Source organism: Acipenser ruthenus, chromosome 9, assembly GCF_902713425.1.
Source record: "Acipenser ruthenus chromosome 9, fAciRut3.2 maternal haplotype, whole genome shotgun sequence".
Taxonomy (NCBI): Eukaryota; Metazoa; Chordata; class Actinopteri; order Acipenseriformes; family Acipenseridae; genus Acipenser; species Acipenser ruthenus.
This window is the reverse complement of record NC_081197.1, coordinates 58,981,132-59,003,580: the sequence shown is the minus strand read 5'-3', so window position 1 is coordinate 59,003,580 and position 22,449 is coordinate 58,981,132. Positions and strand designations below refer to the sequence as shown.

Genomic DNA, 22,449 nt, shown 5'->3' with positions numbered 1-22,449 from the left:
TGATAAGACAGGACCCAACCAGGGTAGATATTAATCAAGCACATCATGGATACACTGCATTCAAAAGTTGTATAACGGGACACCAGTGAAACTTCTACCTACAGCATTAAACGCCTATACCCAGATTACTACTTCCCCATATTGACCAGTGACACTACATGTAATACAGTAACTGACCCGACTGTCCCTAGCTGACCCCTGAGCTGGGGTCAAGGTGCACTTCCTGTTTATTTACAGCAGTCTCCTGGTGAGGACTCCTATGACCTCCCTCTGGTCCCTTGCCTCAAGCACTTTATTGTTTAGTTTAGTTTTAATTGCAGGTAGCAGCAAAGGGCCTTTAAAACCGGATCAGGTGTGCACAATTCTAGCAGTCTTGTAAGGGGAGGGTCTGTATACGGCACACCTGGACTATTCTTCTAATTTTTGACAGTAATTATAAAAGGTGATTTTTGCCCTGACAAAAGCACAAGCCATCAGTTAATAAGGGATTTTAGATTGAGGAAGGAGTATTTTTTTCACAGAAATGGATCCGGAATTCCAATGTAGGGTTCATTTTCTTTATAACTAAACGGTTATATATATATATATATATATATATATATATATATATATATATATATATATATATATATATATAATGTGCTTTGCCTCTTCCTATCCCAAAAAAATCATAATCCAAAGAAATTGCCAGGTTATGGACTCCCACGAAGGCCTCAGTACAAGGGGTGCAGTGTACTGCAGTAAACACCAGCCACACCTGAGCCCATTCACTTCTCTGCCAGACTCCTCATTCACACCATTCCTGCTTGTCTCCTGTGAACAAACAGCCTCTCTCTTTCTTGAGGATGAGGTCATCATCCTCCTTCTAAGAAACAAAGCCTGCTACTGACGAGCTGTCACAGGTCAGTGCCCGAGGCAGCATTTTTACTAATTCAAACAAAGACAACACTTGTCACTCTTCATTAGTGGAGGCACTTAAGATAACCTACAGTGTTGAATTCTAGCGGCGCTCAAGTGAATCTGCGATGGGGCTTTACAGGAATCGGTCCCCAGTCTCCTAATGATGATATGCATCGAGAGGTCACCTGCAATGAAGACACAGGCCTGGAGGTGCTGTGAATGAAGAGCCAGCAGCGGGGAGCCTGCAGCGAGGCAGCAGGAAGCTGCACTGTAGGTAACTCTACACAGTGGAGGTAGTTTAAAGGCAGGCTGCAGACCAGGCTTGGCAGGAGTGCAATCACAGTATTACTAAGCTTGCTCTGCAACCTGTTATTCACGGCCATTTCCGGCTTCAGCATACAAGTATCATGCATGGGTTCCGCCCACGTTTGAAAATGAATTACCACGGAAATGGGACAATGAATTACCATGAAAATGGAAAAGGCAATTCCTAAAACTTCAACAGCACAGCTTCTTCAGAGGTTGTGCTGCTGGATCCCCTGGCCCCTAGAAGTCCATCTTCCCCTGAGCAGCAGAGGGCGCTGCAGATCTGTAATCGCCCAAACAAAGGGGACAAGGGGCTGCAAACTCTCAATCACCCCACTTCAAAAAAGGGAAGAATAAAGTTTTAAAGTTTGGAGTGCTCGGAGAACGCAAGGCTGAGCAACGCAGGAGCAGCGGAAAGAAAGGACTCAGCAGAAATGGTCTTAATCAAATTTCCTCTCCTATTCCCTTCTTCTCTGTCACTCAAATGGATCTCTGCTGCTGCACTAGAGCCAAGCAAGGTTAGCACTCTGTCTGCAGAGCACACCTTAACATACCCAAGCTGAGCACTCTGTCTGCAGAGCACACCTTAACATACCCAAGCTGAGCACTCTGTCTGCAGAGCACACCTTAACATACCCAAGCTGAGCACTCTGTCTGCAGAGCACACCTTAACATACCCAAGCTGAGCACTCTGTCTGCAGAGCACACCTTAACATACCCAAGCTGAGCACTCTGTCTGCAGAGCACACCTTAACATACCCAAGCTGAGCACTCTGTCTGCAGAGCACACCCTTAACATGCCCAAGCTCAACACTCTGTCTGCAGAGCACACCTTAACATACCCAGCTCCAGAACATAAGAACATAGGAAAGTTTACTAACAAGAGGAGGCCATTCGGCCCATCTTGCTCATTTGGTTGTTCGTAGCTTATTGATCCCAGAATCTCATCAAGCAGCTTCTTGAAGGATCCCAGGGTGTCAGCTTCAACAACATTACTGGGGAGTTGGTTCCAGACCCTCACAATTCTCTGTGTAAAAAAGTGCCTCCTATTTTCTGTTCTGAATGCCCCTTTATCTAATCTCCATTTGTGACCCCTGGTCCTTCTTTCTTTTTTCAGATCGAAAAAGTCCCCTGGGTCGACATTGTCAATACCTTTTAGAATTTTGAATGCTTGAATCAGATCACTGCGTAGTCTTCTTTATTCAAGACTGAATAGATTCAATTATTTTAGCCTGTCTGCATACGACATGTTACTCTGGTGTAGCCTGTGGCAACTGCCAGGGGCAACCATCTGTGTGTTTCTAATAACTGTGTATTTACACAGTAGTTACTTAGTAAATACATGTGTACTTACACAATTACAATGTTATTATGGATAGTTACAATGTACTTAATGTGTACATTTTTTTGCATGATATAACCTTAATTCTAAACATAACCCTAACCCTAACCTGCAGAACACTGATATAGAGTAAAATGTCTCACTTCACAGGATTAAACCTGCAGAACATTGATATAACCTGTCTCACTTCACAGGATTAAACCTGCAAAACACTGATATAACCTGTCTCACTTCACAGGATTAAACCTGCAGAACACTGATATAACCTGTCTCACTTCACAGGATTAAACCTGCAGAACACTGATATAACCTGTCTCACTTCACAGGATTAAACCTGCAGAACACTGATATAACCTGTCTCACTTCACAGGATTAAACCTGCAAAACACTGATATAACCTGTCTCACTTCACAGGATGAAACCTGCAGAACACTGATATAACCTGTCTCACTTCACAGGATGAAACCTGCAGAACACTGATATAACCTGTCTCACTTCATATGAAACCCACAAAACCGTATAATAAATTGGGAAGAAGGAATTCAATATTTGAATAATGTGGATGATATAAAGCAACAGGCTCCTTCCTTCCTAACGTTCTGCAAGACTCCTGACTCCTGACTCATCATGCCCATGGGAGAAGGAATTTAAACAGGTGGCCTCGCAGCCCTCGCTCCCTCAGCCGGTGACCCTGTGGGCTCCTGACTCATCACGCCCATGGGAGAACTAATGTAAAAAAGTACCCTCCCAGCCCTCGTTCCCTCAACCTGTGACCCTGTGGGCACCTGACTCAGTCCAGAGCAATGAGGGAGGCTCAGAGCTGAGAGCCCAATTCCTCAAGACGAGGAGCGGAAATGACAGCAAGGCCGTGGGACGCCGAGTGAAGAAGATGATGGAGGAGAAAAAGAATGCTATGAAAAGAAGAAAAACACAGAAAACTATACAACACAGGACATATCCTCGCCCGGGCCCCTCCCCACTTCTCAGGGACACAGGAGAAAAAGGAAAAAGGAGTCCTGGGAACAGCGTGGACATGAGAACAAGAGCAGGAAGATGTGTCATAGGTTTTTAAACATGCTTCAGTGTGATCAGAGATCCTAGTTCAAAGGGAGCTGTTCTTTCAGGTGAGGCTCTCCTGTCCTCAGGGCATCATTATTCAGCATGGCACTGTGTGGCCTCATGTGTCAGATGCAGAGATAGATGAATATTTATATCTCAATTCCGGGATGTGAGAAGGAGTGGCAGGCAGCTAGAGTGTCAGTACTGCCCTCCCCATCCTGAGATCCACACAGAGGGTGCATTGAATCCCAGAGGCAGACCTTTACAATCTAAGAGAAGCATTCCTGTGACACGGCATCACAGCCAGACCATAACAACAGTAAATGAGATCCAAGCTCACAAGAGCTGTACTTCCACCAGCCCTGGGAGTCACTGTTCAAACAGCTCTGCTCAAACAGCTTTAACTCACATGTTTTTTTTTCTTTCTTTTAAAACTTTTAAAGTTCTGTATGCATTTATTTGTTCTTGGTTGTCGTTAAAGAAGCCAAAATCCACCAAAAACTTGTAAAATGAGTTTAACAAGTTGATAGTGAATTAACTTCATTATCGATGTTAATGATGGAAATTACTGCCAAAGTATGAAGTGTCGCTAACTGCACTGAAAAACACTGCAGTAACACAGTAAAAACACATCTATCTATCTATCTATCAATCTATCTATCTATCTATCTATCTATCTATATAGCGCCTTTCATAGTGGACAACCATCACAAAGTGCTTTACAGAGGTAGGCTGTGAACTGTGTATTATATGCAGAGTCACTTACAATAGTGACACTGATTTAACATCTCAGCTGCAGGATGGAGCACAAGGAAGTTAAGTGACTTGCTCAGGGTCACACAGTGAGTCAGCCAGTGGCAGAGGTGGGACTTGAATCGGGGACCTTCTGGTTACAAGCCCTGGACTTTAACCACTCGAGATATATAGAAGAGGGACTAGTTATGTTAAGAATGAATGACATCAGATATTAAACACTAGAACAAATACAGATTAACAGATCAATGCAAATGTAAAATATACACTCATCCATGTAATACACAGGTGCGTATTATATGTAAGAAATGAAATGACATCCAGTATGAGATCAAAATGAAAAGTTCCCTGATACAGATCCAGCAGGTAAACTCTTTAGTGGCCTGTGACCCAGTGTTAATGAATATACTGTGTTTCTAGACACTTTCTTTTAGTTTTTTTTTTTTTTTGGGGGGGGGGGGGGGGGGGTTGGTTAAACATCACTTTGAAAATGTTCCTTTTACTTGGTAACAGCAGAGAGGTTCTGTACTGTGAGACTCACACTCTCACCAGGTTTGCACTGATTTCAGTCAGGAGATGCTGAAGGATACAGTCCAGGAGTCACACTTTCACTTGATGTGTCACACCGACTCTGTGCAGCATTGGATTGCATTGTTACTACTCTTTGATGGATTAAGGACAAGCACACATGATACTGTAGCATTAAAAACATATACGGAATATAGAGATATAGATAGATGTATAGATATAGATAAATAGGTTTGAAAAGAGGTATAACTGCAGTGTACATAAATGAAAAAAAATGAATGACATTTTTTTTTTAAGTACACAAAAGGGTGAAATGATTAAACTTTTTTTTTATTTCAGGACTTCAGCTACGTAGAAAGAAAATGTAACAAAAATAAATAAATATTAAAAAAAAAAAAAAAAAAAAAAAAAAAAAATATTTCTTAGCAGACACCCTTATCCAGGACAACTTACAAGATATCACATTATTTTTACATACAATTACCCATTTATACAGTTGGGTTTTTTACTGGAGCAATCTAGGTAAAGTACCTTGCTCAAGGGTACAGCAGCAGTGTCCCCACCGGGGATTGAACCAATGACCCTCCGGTCAAGAGTCCAGAGCCCTAACCACTACTCCACACTGCTGCCCTAAATATTAATTCTTTATGCTACAATTCTACGAAATATCCTGAATATGAAAGGATGATAAGACAGAGGATATTTACAGTAGGCTGTATATAATTGTAAAAACAAATAGCATTAATTTTGGTTGATGCTTGTGGACAAAGGGGCCTGCAGGTGTACCAGTCGAGCTCCCCGCAGCCAGTGGAAACTCAATACTGCCTGCTCTGAATGGGGCTCCAGCTGCCCAGCGGGGCCATCCAGCCCAGCGTGCTGCCACACTGCCAATTACCACGCCCTGCCATTAGGCAGTGTGCAGGGAGACAAGACCACTCAGTCAAGGTGAAAGCGAGAGAGACGCGCAGGTGTGGAGAAACGCCATTCCAATGCGGAAACAAACAAGGGAACTGATCCTCCTATTCAGCATGTGTTATAGGACTGCAGTGGACTTGTAATCATGGCATTAACACTGACTCTCGAGGCACAGTGTGTGTGTGTGTGTGTGTGTGTGTGTGTGTGTGTGTGTGGGTGTGTGTGTGTGTGACATCATGCACCTAGCAGGGGCGAGGCGGGCAGTTGCTGTTATTATCCTCCTAAGCAGGTGAGCGGGGGATTAGCCCTGCAATTAAAACCACACTCCTCCCCTAGAGCCAAAAGAAGGCCCTCAGCACCCGACCCTCATAATTAACCTGGCAGCTTCTCTGCCCATGCAGCATCTACTTTATTGTGATGCTGTGACACATGCCTGTTTTAATGGGGCTTTTGTTATACTGTCCAGCTACTGTCCAGCTGGCTCAAGTAACAGACTCACTCACTCATTCAGTGCATTTAACCGCTTTATTTACAAGAGGCAAAGGTGCAAACATCCAACTGCAGGCCCCCAAGTCATTAAAAAAGGGTACTGTCATTTACAACAGACATACAGGCAGGTTAGACTCTAAAGGGGGGACAGAAATATACAATGCACGATCAGTGTACACTATATCAAGTAACTGATGCAGCTTAAATATGACTTTTGTACAGTAATACACCACCCTCCAACAAGCCAGGTGTAGCCACAGCAAATTACGCAATCCCCAGTAGAAGAGCATGTCCTCTCCAAGTGGCTCAAACTGTAAGCATGTCTCATGTCTCAAGGCACCAGACCCTCTTTGAGAAGCTGTATTTACTGCACCGAAGGGGAAGGATTCAATCACTACAGAACCCGCATTCCATGCCTGTTCTAAGAGACACTCAGTCAATCCAGAGACACTGCATGTATTTGTATTAAATGAAGGTCTTGCACACTGCAAGTTTGCATTCCTATGTCTGAGAGTTTAATTGAACAGCGCTTTAAAACATTCAAATAGCACAGGACACAAAGCGACGCAGTATTGAATGACTGACTTTGCTCCCAGAGAAAGAGCTGACTAACTCCTAATACACTCACAGCCTGCCAGAAGCTCGTTATCAGCTCATTAGAAGAATTACAGACAGGACGAGAGTAAGAAGCTGCAAGGTCAAGAACATAAAGGAGTTTCTCCTGCCACCCTGGGAGTAATATGAAACACCTCGGGAGAAACAATATGCAGACGTGTCCCTTGTGTCCTGCATTCTCATTTCTGATTGTGAGTGTAACACAGAGAAGGCTGAGCGTGAACCGGTGACCCTGCACAATGCCAGTGAGCGTCTTAACCACTGTGCAAAACAGCTCCTCTGCATTTCTGCTTATAGAGCTTTTAACCTCATCTCATCTGACTGGGGACAGAATCTGTAACAGCAGTGTATCACACAACAGTCCGTTAGATCAGCTTCACGTGGAATAGATGCATTTCTGTGCTGGGTGGTCATATGGTCAGTGCAATGAGAAGGGTGACTTTTGTGGATATCTTAGGAGAACCAGACATTGCATAAATGTTTGCACAAAAATAAATAGAGCAGTGTCTGTTTGTGAGTGAATGACTGCTAACCACAGACAAATAAACATACAGCAAATTCAAACCAACAGAGATATATATATATATATATATATATATATATTTATTTTTCTATAGCGCCTTTAATAGTGGACTACCATCACAAAGTCCTTTACAGAGGTAGGCTGTGAACTGTGCATTACATGCAGAGTCACTTACAATAGGACAGGAGTGTGATCTGATTGCATGTGCACAGAAGAGAAAGTACTATGGACATTGCTGGCTGTCTCTCTCTGAATCATATTAGGCTGTAATATGGAAAGCTGACATGGAAATACAGCCTATTAGGTGAGGGTGAGACAGAGAGCTAATTGAAGCTCCACTTGGAGTGAGATTTGCATAGTTAGAGACTGAGTGAGCCACTCATTTTTTATAACAAACCCAAGTCTTAACCAAAAAGGGGAGGGCAGGTGGGGTGGGAAAGGCATGCAACAATACCAGATTAAAAAAAAAAAATCCTGTACATCACTATATCACGTGACAGCCTGTGCCCAATTGGTTGAAGTTTCCGTAGAGGAACAGTTAAATTTGTAATTTGGGTTATGCGAGGCTGTCTGTGGGCCACCACACAACCACAAGACAGGGTTGAGAGCAGTCACAGTAGAGTGAGTCCGAGTGAGAGAGAGAGAGAGAGAGAGAGAGTGAGAGGGAGAGAGAGAGAGAGAGAGAGAGAGAGAGAGAGAGAGAGAGAGAGAGAGAGAGAGAGAGAGAGAGAGAGAGAGGGGGGGGGGGTCCATGTGTTGGATGATCTCGGAGCGAATCACTCGGATTGCAGAAACCACAACGACTTTTTCTCAAGTGTTTTATTTCTCATCGACAAGGGTAAGCATTGCAAAACCACAGTGCAGTCCACCAGCTTTACATTTCTCTATTGCAGAGTCCAGGCTTGAGGAGATGAGTTTTGCATCGGTGTTTTTTAACTAGGGTGGGGGGCAGTGTGGGGGGGCGATAACCAAACAATAACCATACAGGATGCTCGCTTTTTTTATTTTTTGTCTTTGCAGACAACAGGACGCGTGGATCAGACTTAAAAATAAATATTTAAATTATCTTTTTTAAGTACAAAGAGGGTTTGAAAGGAGGCGATGGCTTCGAACAGCATCTTTGAGTCTTTTTCGTCGTTCCAGCCGTGCTTCGTGAGGGGTAAGTCCTGTGAAACTTCCTTATTCCAACAATGGCTCAGCCAGGAGGTCCTGGGGGTCTGCAAGCTCAGCCAGGAGGTCCTGGGGATCTGGGGCTCTAGCCAGTAGATCAGAGCCCTGGGTGGTGGGGCTGGTGCTATTCTTTGGTATGGATCAGTGGTGCACTATCATATAGATTGTCTGCAAATGCTTTGTTTTATGGCTGGAGTCTTTGAAATCTTGCGGGCGATCAGATTTAGCTGATTTTGTGGTTTTGGTAAGAGATCATCTTAACTTCACATTGTTCCAGTGCGAAGTGACCTTAAGAAACTGGTCATTTAGGAAGAAGGCATGACTACCTAACTTTGTTAGAGTTTCACCTATGCAGAGTTTATGATTGAGTGTTTGAGGTTGTGGATGAGGACCTAAAGGAATAGCAGGCACTTGAAAGGAGTTATTGTGTCCGGTACAAATGAGATTCTAAACTTTCACTCGATAACCAATAAGGATAACACTACAGGTTATTACGACAGACTTAAATAGGGGGTGGCGCCTAACAGGTTACAGCACACAAGCACATCCCCATTGTTAACCTTATGGAAAGTGTATTTAGTGCAGAGGTTTTGAAATGTACTTACAGTCACATTCATGTTGCGAAGACGATTACAGGTACCACATAAACTGATAAACTTTAGTCTAGCATTGCACATCTCCAGACTAGGTATTGTGAATCTGTTGGGTTTAGTTTGGGTCACCCTGTCCATATTGAAACAGGAGTTCCCAGCTTTCCTGAATTCTGAGTTCCTCTGGGACGATATGCCTCCATGCAATGCACTGCACCAGAGAGATTGGTTCTCCTCATGTTAAAAGTAGCGTACAAATGTGTTGGTCTCTAACTATGGACTTTGTTTACTGTTTTATTTTTTCTTGGAAAGTGTCATTACATTTGTCTCATTATTGGCAACACTTACCTGACATTAAATCCATTGCTAGAAAACAGAAAGGATGTATACAACACCTGGTACTTCCCAATCAAAGCATTACACCCCCAGGTTTTCTTATAGTCTGGGACAGGTGCTTCATCCTTTGTGCTTTCTCTGGGACCCTTGTTGTGTTGTTTCTATACAGAACCATCATTCAATACGGAACAACAGAGGGTTCTGCATACTAGAATCTAAATAGAACCATTTTATCCAACAGAACCATAATTCATGGTTCCAAAGTTGCTGCTTAATGAACTGTACCCCTTTATACTAACCCTCATTGTCACAGAGCCCTGATCTCTTCACCATGCCTCTCTATACCTCACACTAACACAATGCATTGCTTTAAGAGAATATCCAGAACTCTAGTCAAAATGAGTGGATCACCAGCACCACAATTTACACTTTACAAACGTTTGATAAATTCCTTTAAAATACTTTTGCGGATTCTGATACATTTTACTGTGGGGTCTGTGGAGTGCACAAACTCACACTAAAGCTCACTTTAGCTTTGTCAAAGATGGTGCAAGCATCACTGGCGAATAGGCTCCTAGCATCTCAGAATTTGGTTATTTAAGAAGAATGTCATAGTAGAACATGTCTCTTCCATGCAGCTTTTACAGAAGCAAGAAATGAAATCGGTTCTACAGTATAATTGTATACTGTGTATGATTTCCATGACTAAGCAATACAATAACATGTCAATTTGTGTCACATGCAGAGGCAGAAACACAGATATACATGATTACTTTGTGCTGTTTAGAAGTATTATTATTATCATGTGTGAAAGGCAACCAGTTATCATATTTACCCCGGTGATTTAAACAAGTGTAATGATCAAAAAACAAATGCAATGTGTTCGTTTTGCACAGGAAGCATTTCTCAGTAGCTCAGTGGGATACATTGCGGTTTGCAATAGTCAGAACATATTGAGGTGTTCTTATTTCAAGGGCGTGTTCTGAGGAAAGAGTGCATCAAACCGAATCAAGTTGATTCATACACATATACAGGTATGGGAGTCCTGAGACAGGCTTGTGATTCATACACATATACGGGTATGGGAGTCCTGGGACAGGCTTGTGATTCATACACATATACAGGTATGGGAGTCCTGAGACAGGCTTGTGATTCATACACATATACAGGTATGGGAGTCCTGGGACAGGCTTGTGATTCATACACATATACAGGTATGGGAGTCCTGGGACAGGCTTGTGATTCATACACATATACAGGTATGGGAGTCCTGGGACAGGCTTGTGATTCATACACATATACAGGTATGGGAGTCCTGGGACAGGCTTGTGATTCATACACATATACAGGTATGGGAGTCCTGGGACAGGCTTGTGATTCATACACATATACAGGTATGGGAGTCCTGGGACAGGCTTGTGATTCATACACATATACAGGTATGGGAGTCCTGGGACAGGCTTGTGATTCATACACATATACAGGTATGGGAGTCCTGGGACAGGCTTGTGATTCATACACATATACAGGTATGGGAGTCCTGGGACAGGCTTGTGATTCATACACATATACAGGTATGGGAGTCCTGAGACAGGCTTGTGATTCATACACATATATGGGTATGGGAGTCCTGGGACAGGCTTGTGATTCATACACATATACGGGTATTGGAGTCCTGGGACAGGCTTGTGATTCATACACATATACGGGTATTGGAGTCCTGGGACAGGCTTGTGATTCATACACATATACGGGTATGGGAGTCCTGGTACAGGCTTGTGATTCATACACATATACAGGTATGGGAGTCCTGGGACAGGCTTGGTAGCTGCTGTTAGTTTTATTCATTTTGATTCCTTAAGAGATTACATGTGGTGGGGTATTTTCTTTGCTGTGATGGCCTGAATCTCAAAGCTTTACAGTAACCCATAATACTGTTTTGACTCCTGCTTAATCCCTTAATAAATGTCTAGAACAGTTTCACGCATACATAATTGCACGCAATCTATTAAAACCTTTTAAAATAAATCATTCTTGAAATAACCTTTTTAACAAAGCTTTGTGAATGGGGCTGCACGATTACATTTGTTTTTTTACTGCTTGGGTTTTCACATAGATAGCGGTTCCATAGCAGGGTAGTTGCTGCTTTGATTTTCTGTAGTTGATTGATTTTTGTTTTATTTGGTCAGCTAACCTTTATTAACCCTTATAAAGGTTTGCCACAGTAAAAGCACAGCAAAGTGTAATAAAGCACAGTGAAAGCATGGAGAGGTATAGGTAAGCACTGTAAAGCAATGACAGGTATGATAAAGCATATTTAAAAACATGGCAAACCAGGGTAAACTATGGTAAATGCATCGTCTAACCACGGGATACAAACTTACTGAGGGTTTCTATTAGGCAATGGAATGACAGTACAGGATAACAATTACAAATATAGTAATCCGTTTTTCTGAATGAAGTGTAGGTTTTAGCAATACAACAAACTTATAGCAACTCCCAGACTGCAGGAAATAAACTATAAATGAGTTAAACATTCAGCACATTGCCAATATCTACGCCAGCCTGACATGCAACAGACCCAGGTTAATCGGAAGTGATTACATAGAAACTGGTACATGATTTTTTTGTAAAAATTGAGTTCAAGTACGTTTGAAGTAAATATGAATTCTGATGCTCGCTTTTTTTACCAATTCACAAATATTGTGATTAGAAGAAACAGTATTTTTTTTTTACATGTAATGAAGTGTACATCTACATATTATAATGAATTGGCACATTGAATTGAATGGAAAGATAAGGGCTGGATGCAAACCGTACGACTCAAAGACAAACGTCTTTCCGTTCAACTAAATAACAGGCTCTGTAGTGGAGAGGTCAGTACGGGTCTTATTGTGATGTCAGTGTTATTACTCATCAGCTGCTAGGAGGAGAGTCATTACAATATGTACTACTTCACAGCATCTTTCAAGAGTGTTAGTGTAGAGTAATTGCAGGCTTTTTAATTCTAAAGAGTCTGTTGTTTGGGCTGCCGAGAAAGGACCTCATCAGACATGCCTTTAAGTCATTTTTAATTTTCAGAAAAATGCAAGTTGGCTCTGCTTCCTACACCTACCACAGCTTTAATAACTGTAATTACAGTCTGTGAGGGCTTTAAACTTGTGCTGGGACAAACATACATTTGTCATGGTCTGTATTTGTTTTCAGAATTCTGAGGAATAGTTGAATATTCTTAGATTTTTAATAAACAAAAAAAACCCATATAATAGAGCACTATGTATATTACAATAGAGGAGTAATGAGGCAAGGACTAGGAGATGCAGAACACAGCAGTATTTACAGTTGTTTTGCTTTCATTTCCGCTACATCAATATTAAGAGATGCTAAAATGAAAGTATAAATGAATACCCAACAACAGGGCACATGCAATCCTAATTTAAGTCCATCAGCATCCTGAGATTTAGCTTTTTTACCTGTCTTGAAGTCAAACGTACTGATTGGTTTGCTGGTTTCTGGGTAGATTTCTGTGGCATGCAAGTTAATAAAAATGAAGATGACTTTCCTAACAGGTCTGTGGCACTCTGCTGACCTTTGACTTGGATGTGAACCTTCCGTGCTCCTGCACAGAAGGAATGGGGGGGTCATGTTAAAACAAAACTCCCTCACCCCCATCAAAGAAACTATCCTGCAAAAATGCAAACCTGCTCTTACATTGTACACATTTACAAGATAGCAGGATTAAATAGGCATTGGGCAGCATGCATCTCTATGTTACATGCACACATCAATACTCATTTAACAAACAAATGTTTGTGCACTTAGTTCTTTCTTTTTTATTTAGGATTTCTGTATTCATTTCCCATTACATGTGTGCTGCAGATTAGCAAGCATATCTATATAATACTGTACTGGTACCAAGAATGTATTATTTAAGCTTTGACAATGCTTCTTTACAGTAAATATCAGTTCAGTGATGCGATACATTACTTTGTGTTATTCATATTTCTAGTACAGTATATTTCAGTGCAAACCCATATACAGACGTGCTCAAATTTGTTGGTACCCCTCCACAAAAAACGAAGAATGCACAATTTTCTCTGAAATAACTTGAAACTGACAAAAGTAATTGGCATCCACCATTGTTTATTCCATATTTAATAGAAATCAGACTTTGCTTTTGATTTTTTATTCAACATAATATTGTAAATAATAAAACAAATGAAAATGGCATGGACAAAATGATGGGATTGCAATCACTGCAATCAAACGTTTTCTGTAGCTCTCAATGAGACTTCTGCACCTGTTAACAGGTAGTTTGGCCCACTCTTCCTGAGCAAACTGCTCCAGCTGTCTCAGGTTTGATGGGTGCCTTCTCCAGACTGCAAGTTTCAGCTCTTTCCATAGGTGTTCGATAGGATTCAGATCAGGACTCATAGAAGGCCACTTCAGAATAGTCCAATGTTTTGTTCTTATCCATTCTTGGGTGCTTTTAGCTGTGTGTTTTGGGTCATTATCCTGTTGGAGGACCCATGACCTGCGACTGAGACAGAGCTTTCTGACACTGGGCAGTACGTTTCGCTCCAGAATGCCTTGATAGTCTTGAGATTTCATTGTGCCCTGCACAGATTCAAGGCACCCTGTGCCAGGCGCAGCAAAGCAGCCCCAAAACATAACCAAGCCTCCTCCATGTTTCACTGTAGGTATGGTGTTCTTTTCTTTGAAAGCTTCATTTTTTCGTCTGTGAACATACAGCTGATGTGACTTGCCAAAAAGCTCCAGCTTTGACTCATCTGTCCAAAGGACATTCTCCCAGAAGGATTGTGGCTTGTCAATATGCATTTTAGCAAATTCCAGTCTGGCTTTTTTATGTTTTTCTTTCAAAAGTGGAGTCCTCCTGGGTCTTCTTCCATGGAGCCCACTTTTGCTCAAAAAGCGACGGATGGTGGGATCAGAAACTGACGTACCTTCACCTTGGAGTTCAGCTTGTATCTCTTTGTCAGTTATCCTTGTTTCTTTTTCTACCATTCGCACTATCCTTCTGTTCAATCTGGGGTCGATTTTCCTCTTGCGGCCGCGCCCAGGGAGGTTGGCTACAGTTCCATGGACCTTAAACTTCTTAATAATATTTGCAACTGTTGTCACAGGAACATCAAGCTGCTTGGAGATGGTCTTGTAGCCTTTACCTTTACCATGCTTGTCTATTATTTTCTTTCTGATCTCCTCAGACAACTCTCTCCTTTGCTTTCTCTGGTCCATGTTCAGTGTGGTGCACACAATGATACCAAACAGCACAGTGACTACTTTTCTCCATTTAAATAGGCTGAATGACTGATTACAAGATTGGAGACATGTGTGATACTAATTAAAGAAACTAATTAGTTTGAAATATCACTATAATCCAATTATTTATTATCTTTTCTAAGGGGTACCAACAAATGTGTCCAGGCCATTTTAGAATATCTTTGTAGAATAAGCAATAATTCATCTCTTTTCACAGCTTCTTTGCTTTATTCTATGACATACCAAAGGCATGCAAGTATACATGATAAAATAGCTTTTAATTTCATCACTTTTCAGGAGGAATGAAGCATTATTTCAATGAGCTGTAAGGGTACCAACAAATTTGAGCACGTCTGTGCATCATTTGCATGTAGCTGTTTAAACAAATCATAAAGTTCTTCTTCATTGTTCTTCAGGAGAGCTTGTTTAAATGAAACAAACATTCCCAGTGTCTGTCTAAAGTTTCTGATTAATCAGTTAGTGGAGGGTTTGTAACCCCGAGTTTCTGTAAAACTGCAGGAATAAAACAGAACTTGAATGGAAGTATTGTGTGGTTTTCGGTGGAGTCGAGTCGAGTCATGAGGGGGAGCTTGAGTCGTGAATTCTTGTTGCATCGGTCAGAGCGCTTTACTGCAGGAAGCAGACACGTCTCCTCCATACACACACACTCACTCATCACAATGGAAACACAGCATTCTCCAGTGAGAAACACCCCCTACATTAAACGCTTCTTACATCTTAGAAAAACATCTAAACTTGGACCTAACCCATCAAGGTAGCGTCTTGAGTCTCTCCGATTTGAATCCTGACCATGCTGAGTTACTCTGGGGGCCCACAGAGAGTACTGTATCGACCTTTGTGCAACTGATGGGATTAGGGATGACATTTGGGTAGCCGTAGTTCACTTCAGCAACAATACCTGAAATGGGTTGAATATTGTGCCAGTTTCTAAACACCATAGTGTTTTATTCCATGTTGCTAACTGATCTGTTACACACAATTTTTCATTTGGTTAAATGATAAGTGTGGAGTCAGATTAATATGAATGTTATTATTGTTGGTGTTGCCATTGGTAATCCCTGAGCTAGAGTGTAGTACAGAGTACCTGGGTGGTGTCTGTCATAGAGGGGAGGGAGTCACAGCAAAGTAACAGCAGCCAGCATTACACCCCCCCCCCCCCCCCTTTCCCCTGGGAAGCATGGAGCTGAGAACAGGGAATCTCATCCATGATCTACTAGTCTGCGGTCCTTAACTCGGTCCCATGGCTTCATTAATCGTTCTCAATATTAAGTCAATCATTTTCCCTGCTGTTTCCCTTGCTGAAGCCGTGACACCCAACTGAAAAGGAACACTGGTACCCCACCGCCTACAAAAATAATCAGACTTTGGGCTGAATTGTTCGTCATCCCATATATCTGTCTGTTGTTTATGTGGAAGTGTCCACGAAGGGCACTTTTTCTGTCTTTTCTTTCTTTGTTTCTCGATGCTCGTAAGAATTTATGGTGTCCCCCCCCATATCGGCGTGTGAAGAAAGAGAAAAACAAGCTGTTTTTGTCGTGAGATTTTGCTTTATCAGTTCGTCCAGGTTTTACAGAAGGAAACTCATAATTCTTGTTTTATCCGAGTTGGGTAGTTTTTTTGGGGAAAAAAACAGTCGCACAATTCTTTAAAAGAAAGCTCTGGTGTCAGAAAGCTCATATATTAATTTGAATGTGGTTGACCACAAAGGATAAGGGCCTTCTGCACCATTATAATCCAGGCACTTGCTTACAGACCCTACCCAGGAAACTGAGAAAGACTCTTAGTTAAAAACAACCTCCCTTCCCCCAGTACTGAAGCATTCAGTTTGAAACATTGGCATGATTTCCTTCACTTCGAAAAAAGCTGAAGCGATGATAATCTTTTCTTGTGTATATTGCACACACATACATAGTTTATTTTGCATGTGTTTATTTATTTATTTTGGTTATACTGTATAAGTATTTGCATGGTTGTTTGCTTGAATGAGTTTCATCTAGTTCAATTCCACACTTTCCCCATTCTTCTATTGCATTTACGATGCTTTATCTTGATAACATAATTTACCTTATTCCTTTTTCTTTTTTTTTTACCATGCTTGCCTATGCTTTACTGTATGACACTTTGCTTTGCTTTTACAGTAAACTTCTGTAACAGCAGTTTTTCATTCAGGGTGCGTTCACACACGGGATGAAACAAATGATAGTTTTTACAAGACATGAAAATCTGTTTGCTTACATTATTTGCAGGTTGTTTTTCAGCCTGCAATAAACAAAGAACAGATGCTTCACTCAAACAGCCTTTGGTGACCACTGGTTGACAGAACATTCTAAAAACACTCTTATATCTATGCTTCACGAGCACAGATATTGAAACACTGTTGCTATTTTGAGCAGAGTTATGTAACATTCGTAAGATTTTTTATCACGAGTAGGTAAAGTTTTTAGCTGTTTAGAACTTTTTTCTCCCAGCAGTATAACAAGCTACTGGAAGGGGAACAGGGACCTTCTCAGTTCTGTGAGAGGGATGTATCTTCAAAGCATTTCCAACAGTCTATAATTTACTCCTTGGACTAAATTCTCAAAGCTGTTTACTCCAAATGGTCATTAGCACCATTTGTTTTCAGAAAGGAGAAACACACCCAACAAAGTTACAAAACCAGGAATAAACAAGACTTTCCATTCAGAGGCTTGAATGAAGTGTTAAGTTATTCAGTTGTTTTTTTCATTGATAACAAAATTGCATTACTGACGATTTGGAGTAAATAGCTTTGAGGATCCAGCTCCCATTTTTTAATTCTCTGCCTGAAATGTTTCAGTCATTTTATCAATTCTGACTGTGTTAGTGATACCCTGAACCAAGCATGCTATAGTATTTAACAGTTTACATTTTAATTTAATTATATTTCAAATTGTTTAAAGTACCTTCATTTCTGCGTTGTCATAACAGCTGAGAGCGACGATGCTGGACTTGGTAAGTGCGGTACAGTATGCTGCACTTTCAACATTTATTGCAGCAAATAATAAAACCTTGCAGTATTCTCTGAGGGTTATTGTATGTTAACTCATTATGATGTGGCTGAGCTGCTCATTCATTGGCTTTATTATTTTAGGATGTGGTTTTTAATTTACAAGTTGTTTTCTGGTTCTTGGACCTGCTCACTCCCCATGACCTCACTCATACTTTAAGATCTCAAGATGCTGGTATTATCAGAATAAAAGATCTGTGCTAAGTCTGATATGTTCAAATTCCACATGTGTACAATACACTGTATATTGTTAGACCGCTCTGCACCGTTCGTATAGACTATTGGCTGCGCTGTCTCTCTCTCTCTCTCTCTCTCTCTCTCTCTCTCTCTCTCTCTCTCTCTCTCTCTCTCTCTCTCTCTCTCTCTCGCTCTCTCTCTGCGTTTCTTTGTTGTGCTGCCTCTGTCTGGCTTTCCTTCTCTAAGAGACCTCTGTGCTGATCTCAGACGCGCTGATGAAGCCACAAGTTGTCGGCTGACCCCAGTTATTACTCACCTATAAAAATCCCTCTAATAGGCCGTGTCGGCTCCTCCGTCTCTCCCAGACACCTGCCCTGCACCATCACCACCACAGCTGCTGAGAGCTCCATTTTACACTATTGTTACTGGCTGTGTCATTGCTGGGTATGGCTGTCTATCCCATCTCTCCCCTAATCCTCCAGGCTGGATTCCTACCCCAAAGGAAAAGCAGCACAGTTGTCAGACAGAAACCAGCGTGAGGGAGAAAATAGGCAACACTGCACTGGGTGCTTCCTTCATCCAAACCAACTTGGACAGAAACAATTTAGCAAAGGGGTTGGTTCCATTCCTGGAGTATATATATATATATATATATATATATATATATATATATATATATACACACACACACACACACACACACACACACACACACACACACACACACAAAAGGATATTAAAATAAGGAGTTTATCTTTGTTTGTATTGAGGAAGGAGAGGTGAAGAGGAAGCAGGTTGAGTCTTCATTTCCTCTTCTCACACTCAAATATTTTCTGCAACACGTTTTAAATGGGGCTTTCCAGTAATCAAACAGTTCTAGTTGCTGCTCCTTAACAGAAACTCAAAAATCAAGGTGCTAGTGCTTCCACTGTGCGTTCATACGGTAGAATAATCAAACATCTTCACTGGGGTTGCTGAATCCACAGGGGCATCAGTTGACCGAAATTTGTAGATAAGTTGTTTTGATATGTATCGATAGAAACAGATGTTGGACGTAAGAAAACAAACTGATAGATATTGGTATACAAATGTGCTGTTTGTGCTGTTAGAATTGATCTCCTTCTTCTTCTGCTTCTTCTTATTCTTCTGCTTCTTCTTCTGCTTCTTCTGCTTCTTCTTCTTCTTCTGCTTCTTCTTCTGCTTCTTCTTCTTCTGCTTCTTCTGCTTCTTCTTCTTCTTCTTCTTCTTCTGCTTCTTCTTCTGCTTCTTCTGCTTCTTCTTCTGCTTCTTATGCTTCTTCTTCTGCTTCTGCTTCTACTGCTTCTTCTTCTGCTTCTTCTTCTTCTTCTTCTTCTTCTTCTGCTTCTTCTGCTTCTTCTGCTTCTTCTGCTTCTTCTTCTGCTTCTTCTTCTGCTTCTTCTGCTTCTTCTTCTGCTTCTGCTTCTTCTGCTTCTTCTTCTTCTTCTGCTTCTTCTGCTTCTTCTGCTTCTTCTTCTTCTTCTTCGTCTTCTTCTTCGTCTTCTTCTTCTTCTGCTTCTTCTTCTGCTTCTTCTGCTTCTGCTTCTACTGCTTCTTCTTCTTCTTCTTCTTCTTCTTCTTCTTCTGCTTCTTCTGCTTCTGCTTCTTCTGCTTCTTCTGCTTCTTCTGCTTCTTCTGCTTCTTCTTCAGGAAGGTAGTTGGCTTTAGTCTCCAGCATGATTGTTTCAGCACAATAACAACAGTACAGTAATATTACACTGATAAAGAATTCTAAAAAGTCATTATCCTGTGATGATCAGAATGGTATATCATGATCCCCGTTGGTATATCTGTTAGCATGTGTGCAGAAATCCTGAAGTCAGAGCATTGAAATGATAGAAGTAAGATATGAGACTGCTCCCTTGAAATGCATTGTGCGAGAATGTACATTTCAGTGCTTGTTGGTGCTGTAGTCAAAAAAGGAATCTTCAAAAGGGGTGTCCATAAACTTTGGTGAAATAGAAACTTCTATCTCACTCTCAACAGCTGAAAGGGTTTCATGAAATGCAAACTGAATTCAATTAATCAAAATGGTCCTTAGCAAACAGCCCTTACAACAGTTACTTCAAGCTTTGTGAATACGGCCCAATGTTTCCCTTAGCTCTGGGTTATTTTTATGGAGGTATTTTGATCCCAAAACCAGCCTTAAAAAATAGCTGGAGGTTGCTGGCTGTATAACCATAGAAGTACTATATTTCTTTATTCGGTTTGCTGGGTGACAGTGCTGGAGAGGTAAGAATGAACAGTTTTGACTAGTGTTCATTTTTCATGTGCAGGATGAATTTTAGGGGGACATATTTCTTGTCCTATTCAAGCCCATCTGCTTAAGAGTAATACACACCCACACACATTCTAATGCTGTCCAGTAGCAAACAAACAGTTCAGTGAAACAGAGCGGCGAGCCTGTGAGTTTCCAGCAGTGCTAGCAAGGCTGGTCTGACTGTACAATGGAGCCAGGGTGAGAATGCCATTGTGTTCTTATAACAGACTCGGGTTTCTCACCGCTGGCTGACTCAGACTGGGGGTGGGGTTGGTGCTGTGCTGCTGATCAGATAACACTCCCGTCATTCCCAACACATCCCTGCACGCCTCTCTTGAAATATCCTGGGATTCATTCCATTCAAGCTATCTCCACCCACGGCTGCACCTGCTCTGGCTCGAATTAGGGGCTGCTGTCCAGACTTCCCCTCTCAGGGTGGGACTGCACTGTCCCCACTGTTGAAATAAACAAGCTGGTTCCTTCAACACCCCCACTCCCCAACCCAGAATATCTGTAGTATTTTGGAAAGCTATCCAATTTCATTTCATGAACTACCCAAGAGGAAATGCAGTATTTTGCTCCACAATGTCATTAGAACCATTCTGAAAAGAGAAAACATTTTTTACAAAACTAGAAATAAGCAACTGGACACATCAGAGTTATTGTACGTAATAGAATCATGTGATTGTTGAGATTCACTGCATCGTTTTCTGTTTGAGTCATTACACTCAGTGATGCTTAGTGTTGCGGGGGGGTCAGGTTGACGGTTACACTCTGGAGTACCTAGAAGTTTAGACATGTTTTGGGGAGCTCTAATGCAGCTGCACTGAGGCTTTGAAGGGTTTCAAAGTCGCCAGGATGTGATGACTGAAACAGAAAATGATACACAAACTGAATCTAAACAACATGAAGAATGCATTACTGGTTTTAGAATCAAGCATTCATGTGCTCCGTACTCAAAAATAAATTAGCCCAAAAGGAATTCAGTCCCCCAAGTACAAATGTATTTTTAACCTTCAGACTTTTCAGTTTGCTGATTTTACGTTACACGCTGCGTGAAATGCCTTGAGCATTATATTGTTTCCATGTCAGTTCTGTTCATGCCTACCACATTGAATCTTGATTTTCAGATAGAGGCTTGGGCTGTGTACTGTAGTTGTCTGAACTTCCATTGCAGCTACACCGTTGCTTTATGAATATGGTCCCATTTGTGCCAAGACCTACGAGCTACATTACTGCTTCAGATAGTGAAAAATGAAGTGCAGCCACAGCAACATATAATAAAGCACAGTGAAAGCATGGTAAGGCATATTCATAAAAATACCATGCAAAAACACTGAGGTAAACTTTTATAAGGGTGGTAATACAGTAACAGGGGTGTCAAAAAGACTTTGGAAATGAAGAGTAGCAGTGAACACATGCAAGTGTAATGTGCTTATTGTCCAACAGCTGTCTAGAACATTACTAGCTTTTAAACAGCTGTATTGTGATTGCACTGGGCAGATTGACTGCCTGTTTCACTGTGGGTGCGTATTATCTGTTAATACCTCTGCTTCCTCATCGAAAGCAAGGCCAGAAATAACGTGTGGTTGGAGTAGATGGGGGTTCCTGAGGTGCTGAAGGGCTGGGGAAGTGGAGAGGCCGGGCAGGAGGCCTCGTGTAGCTCCCTGACAGTTAGAGTGAGGGACGGGCATTGCGAAAGTATCAAACCACAGGCTGCTGATAAGAGCAAGGCTTCCGGAGCTCAGCACTCTTCAGGCAGGGTCGGCCCGAGCACAGGCACCCCCTTCCTGTAAACAGCTCGTCTCTCACGGCTGCACGCTGACAGTTACTCAGCCCCAGCTTTCGTTTAGCTGAAATAACAAGTGCAGCAGTTATTGCCAATCGAGAGTCAAGCGCACATGCAGGTTCCAAACACTGTGTTCTTCCTGCCTCGCTCTTTTTTGATGCGTGTTAAAAAAAAAGTTTTTACAGGAAAGTGTAACTGCTAACTGATATTGAAGTAGTGTGTCGTTATTAAGCTGCCAGGTTACAGTGCTGGAGACCAAAGAATGGGAGTATTGTAAATATTTACAAACTCATTGACAATACATTCTTTTAAATGACAATACAGCCATTAGCCTGACATAATGATCTTGATTA

General features: G+C 41.6%; 1 protein-coding gene across 2 annotated transcripts in view; it reads left to right on the top strand.

The window, feature by feature from the left end:
• The first annotated feature begins 8,174 nt into the window (after nt 1–8,174).
• Nucleotides 8,175–22,449, top strand: part of LOC117406037 (runt-related transcription factor 1-like) — a 73,334-nt gene continuing 59,059 nt past the window's right edge. For both annotated transcript variants that reach the window (XM_059030337.1, XM_059030335.1), the window contains exons 1-2: nt 8,175–8,268; nt 8,451–8,589. In XM_059030337.1, coding sequence (XP_058886320.1) covers nt 8,532–8,589 — 58 coding nt within the window. In that variant the 5' untranslated portion in view covers nt 8,175–8,268; nt 8,451–8,531. The remainder of the gene's footprint in view (nt 8,269–8,450; nt 8,590–22,449) is intronic.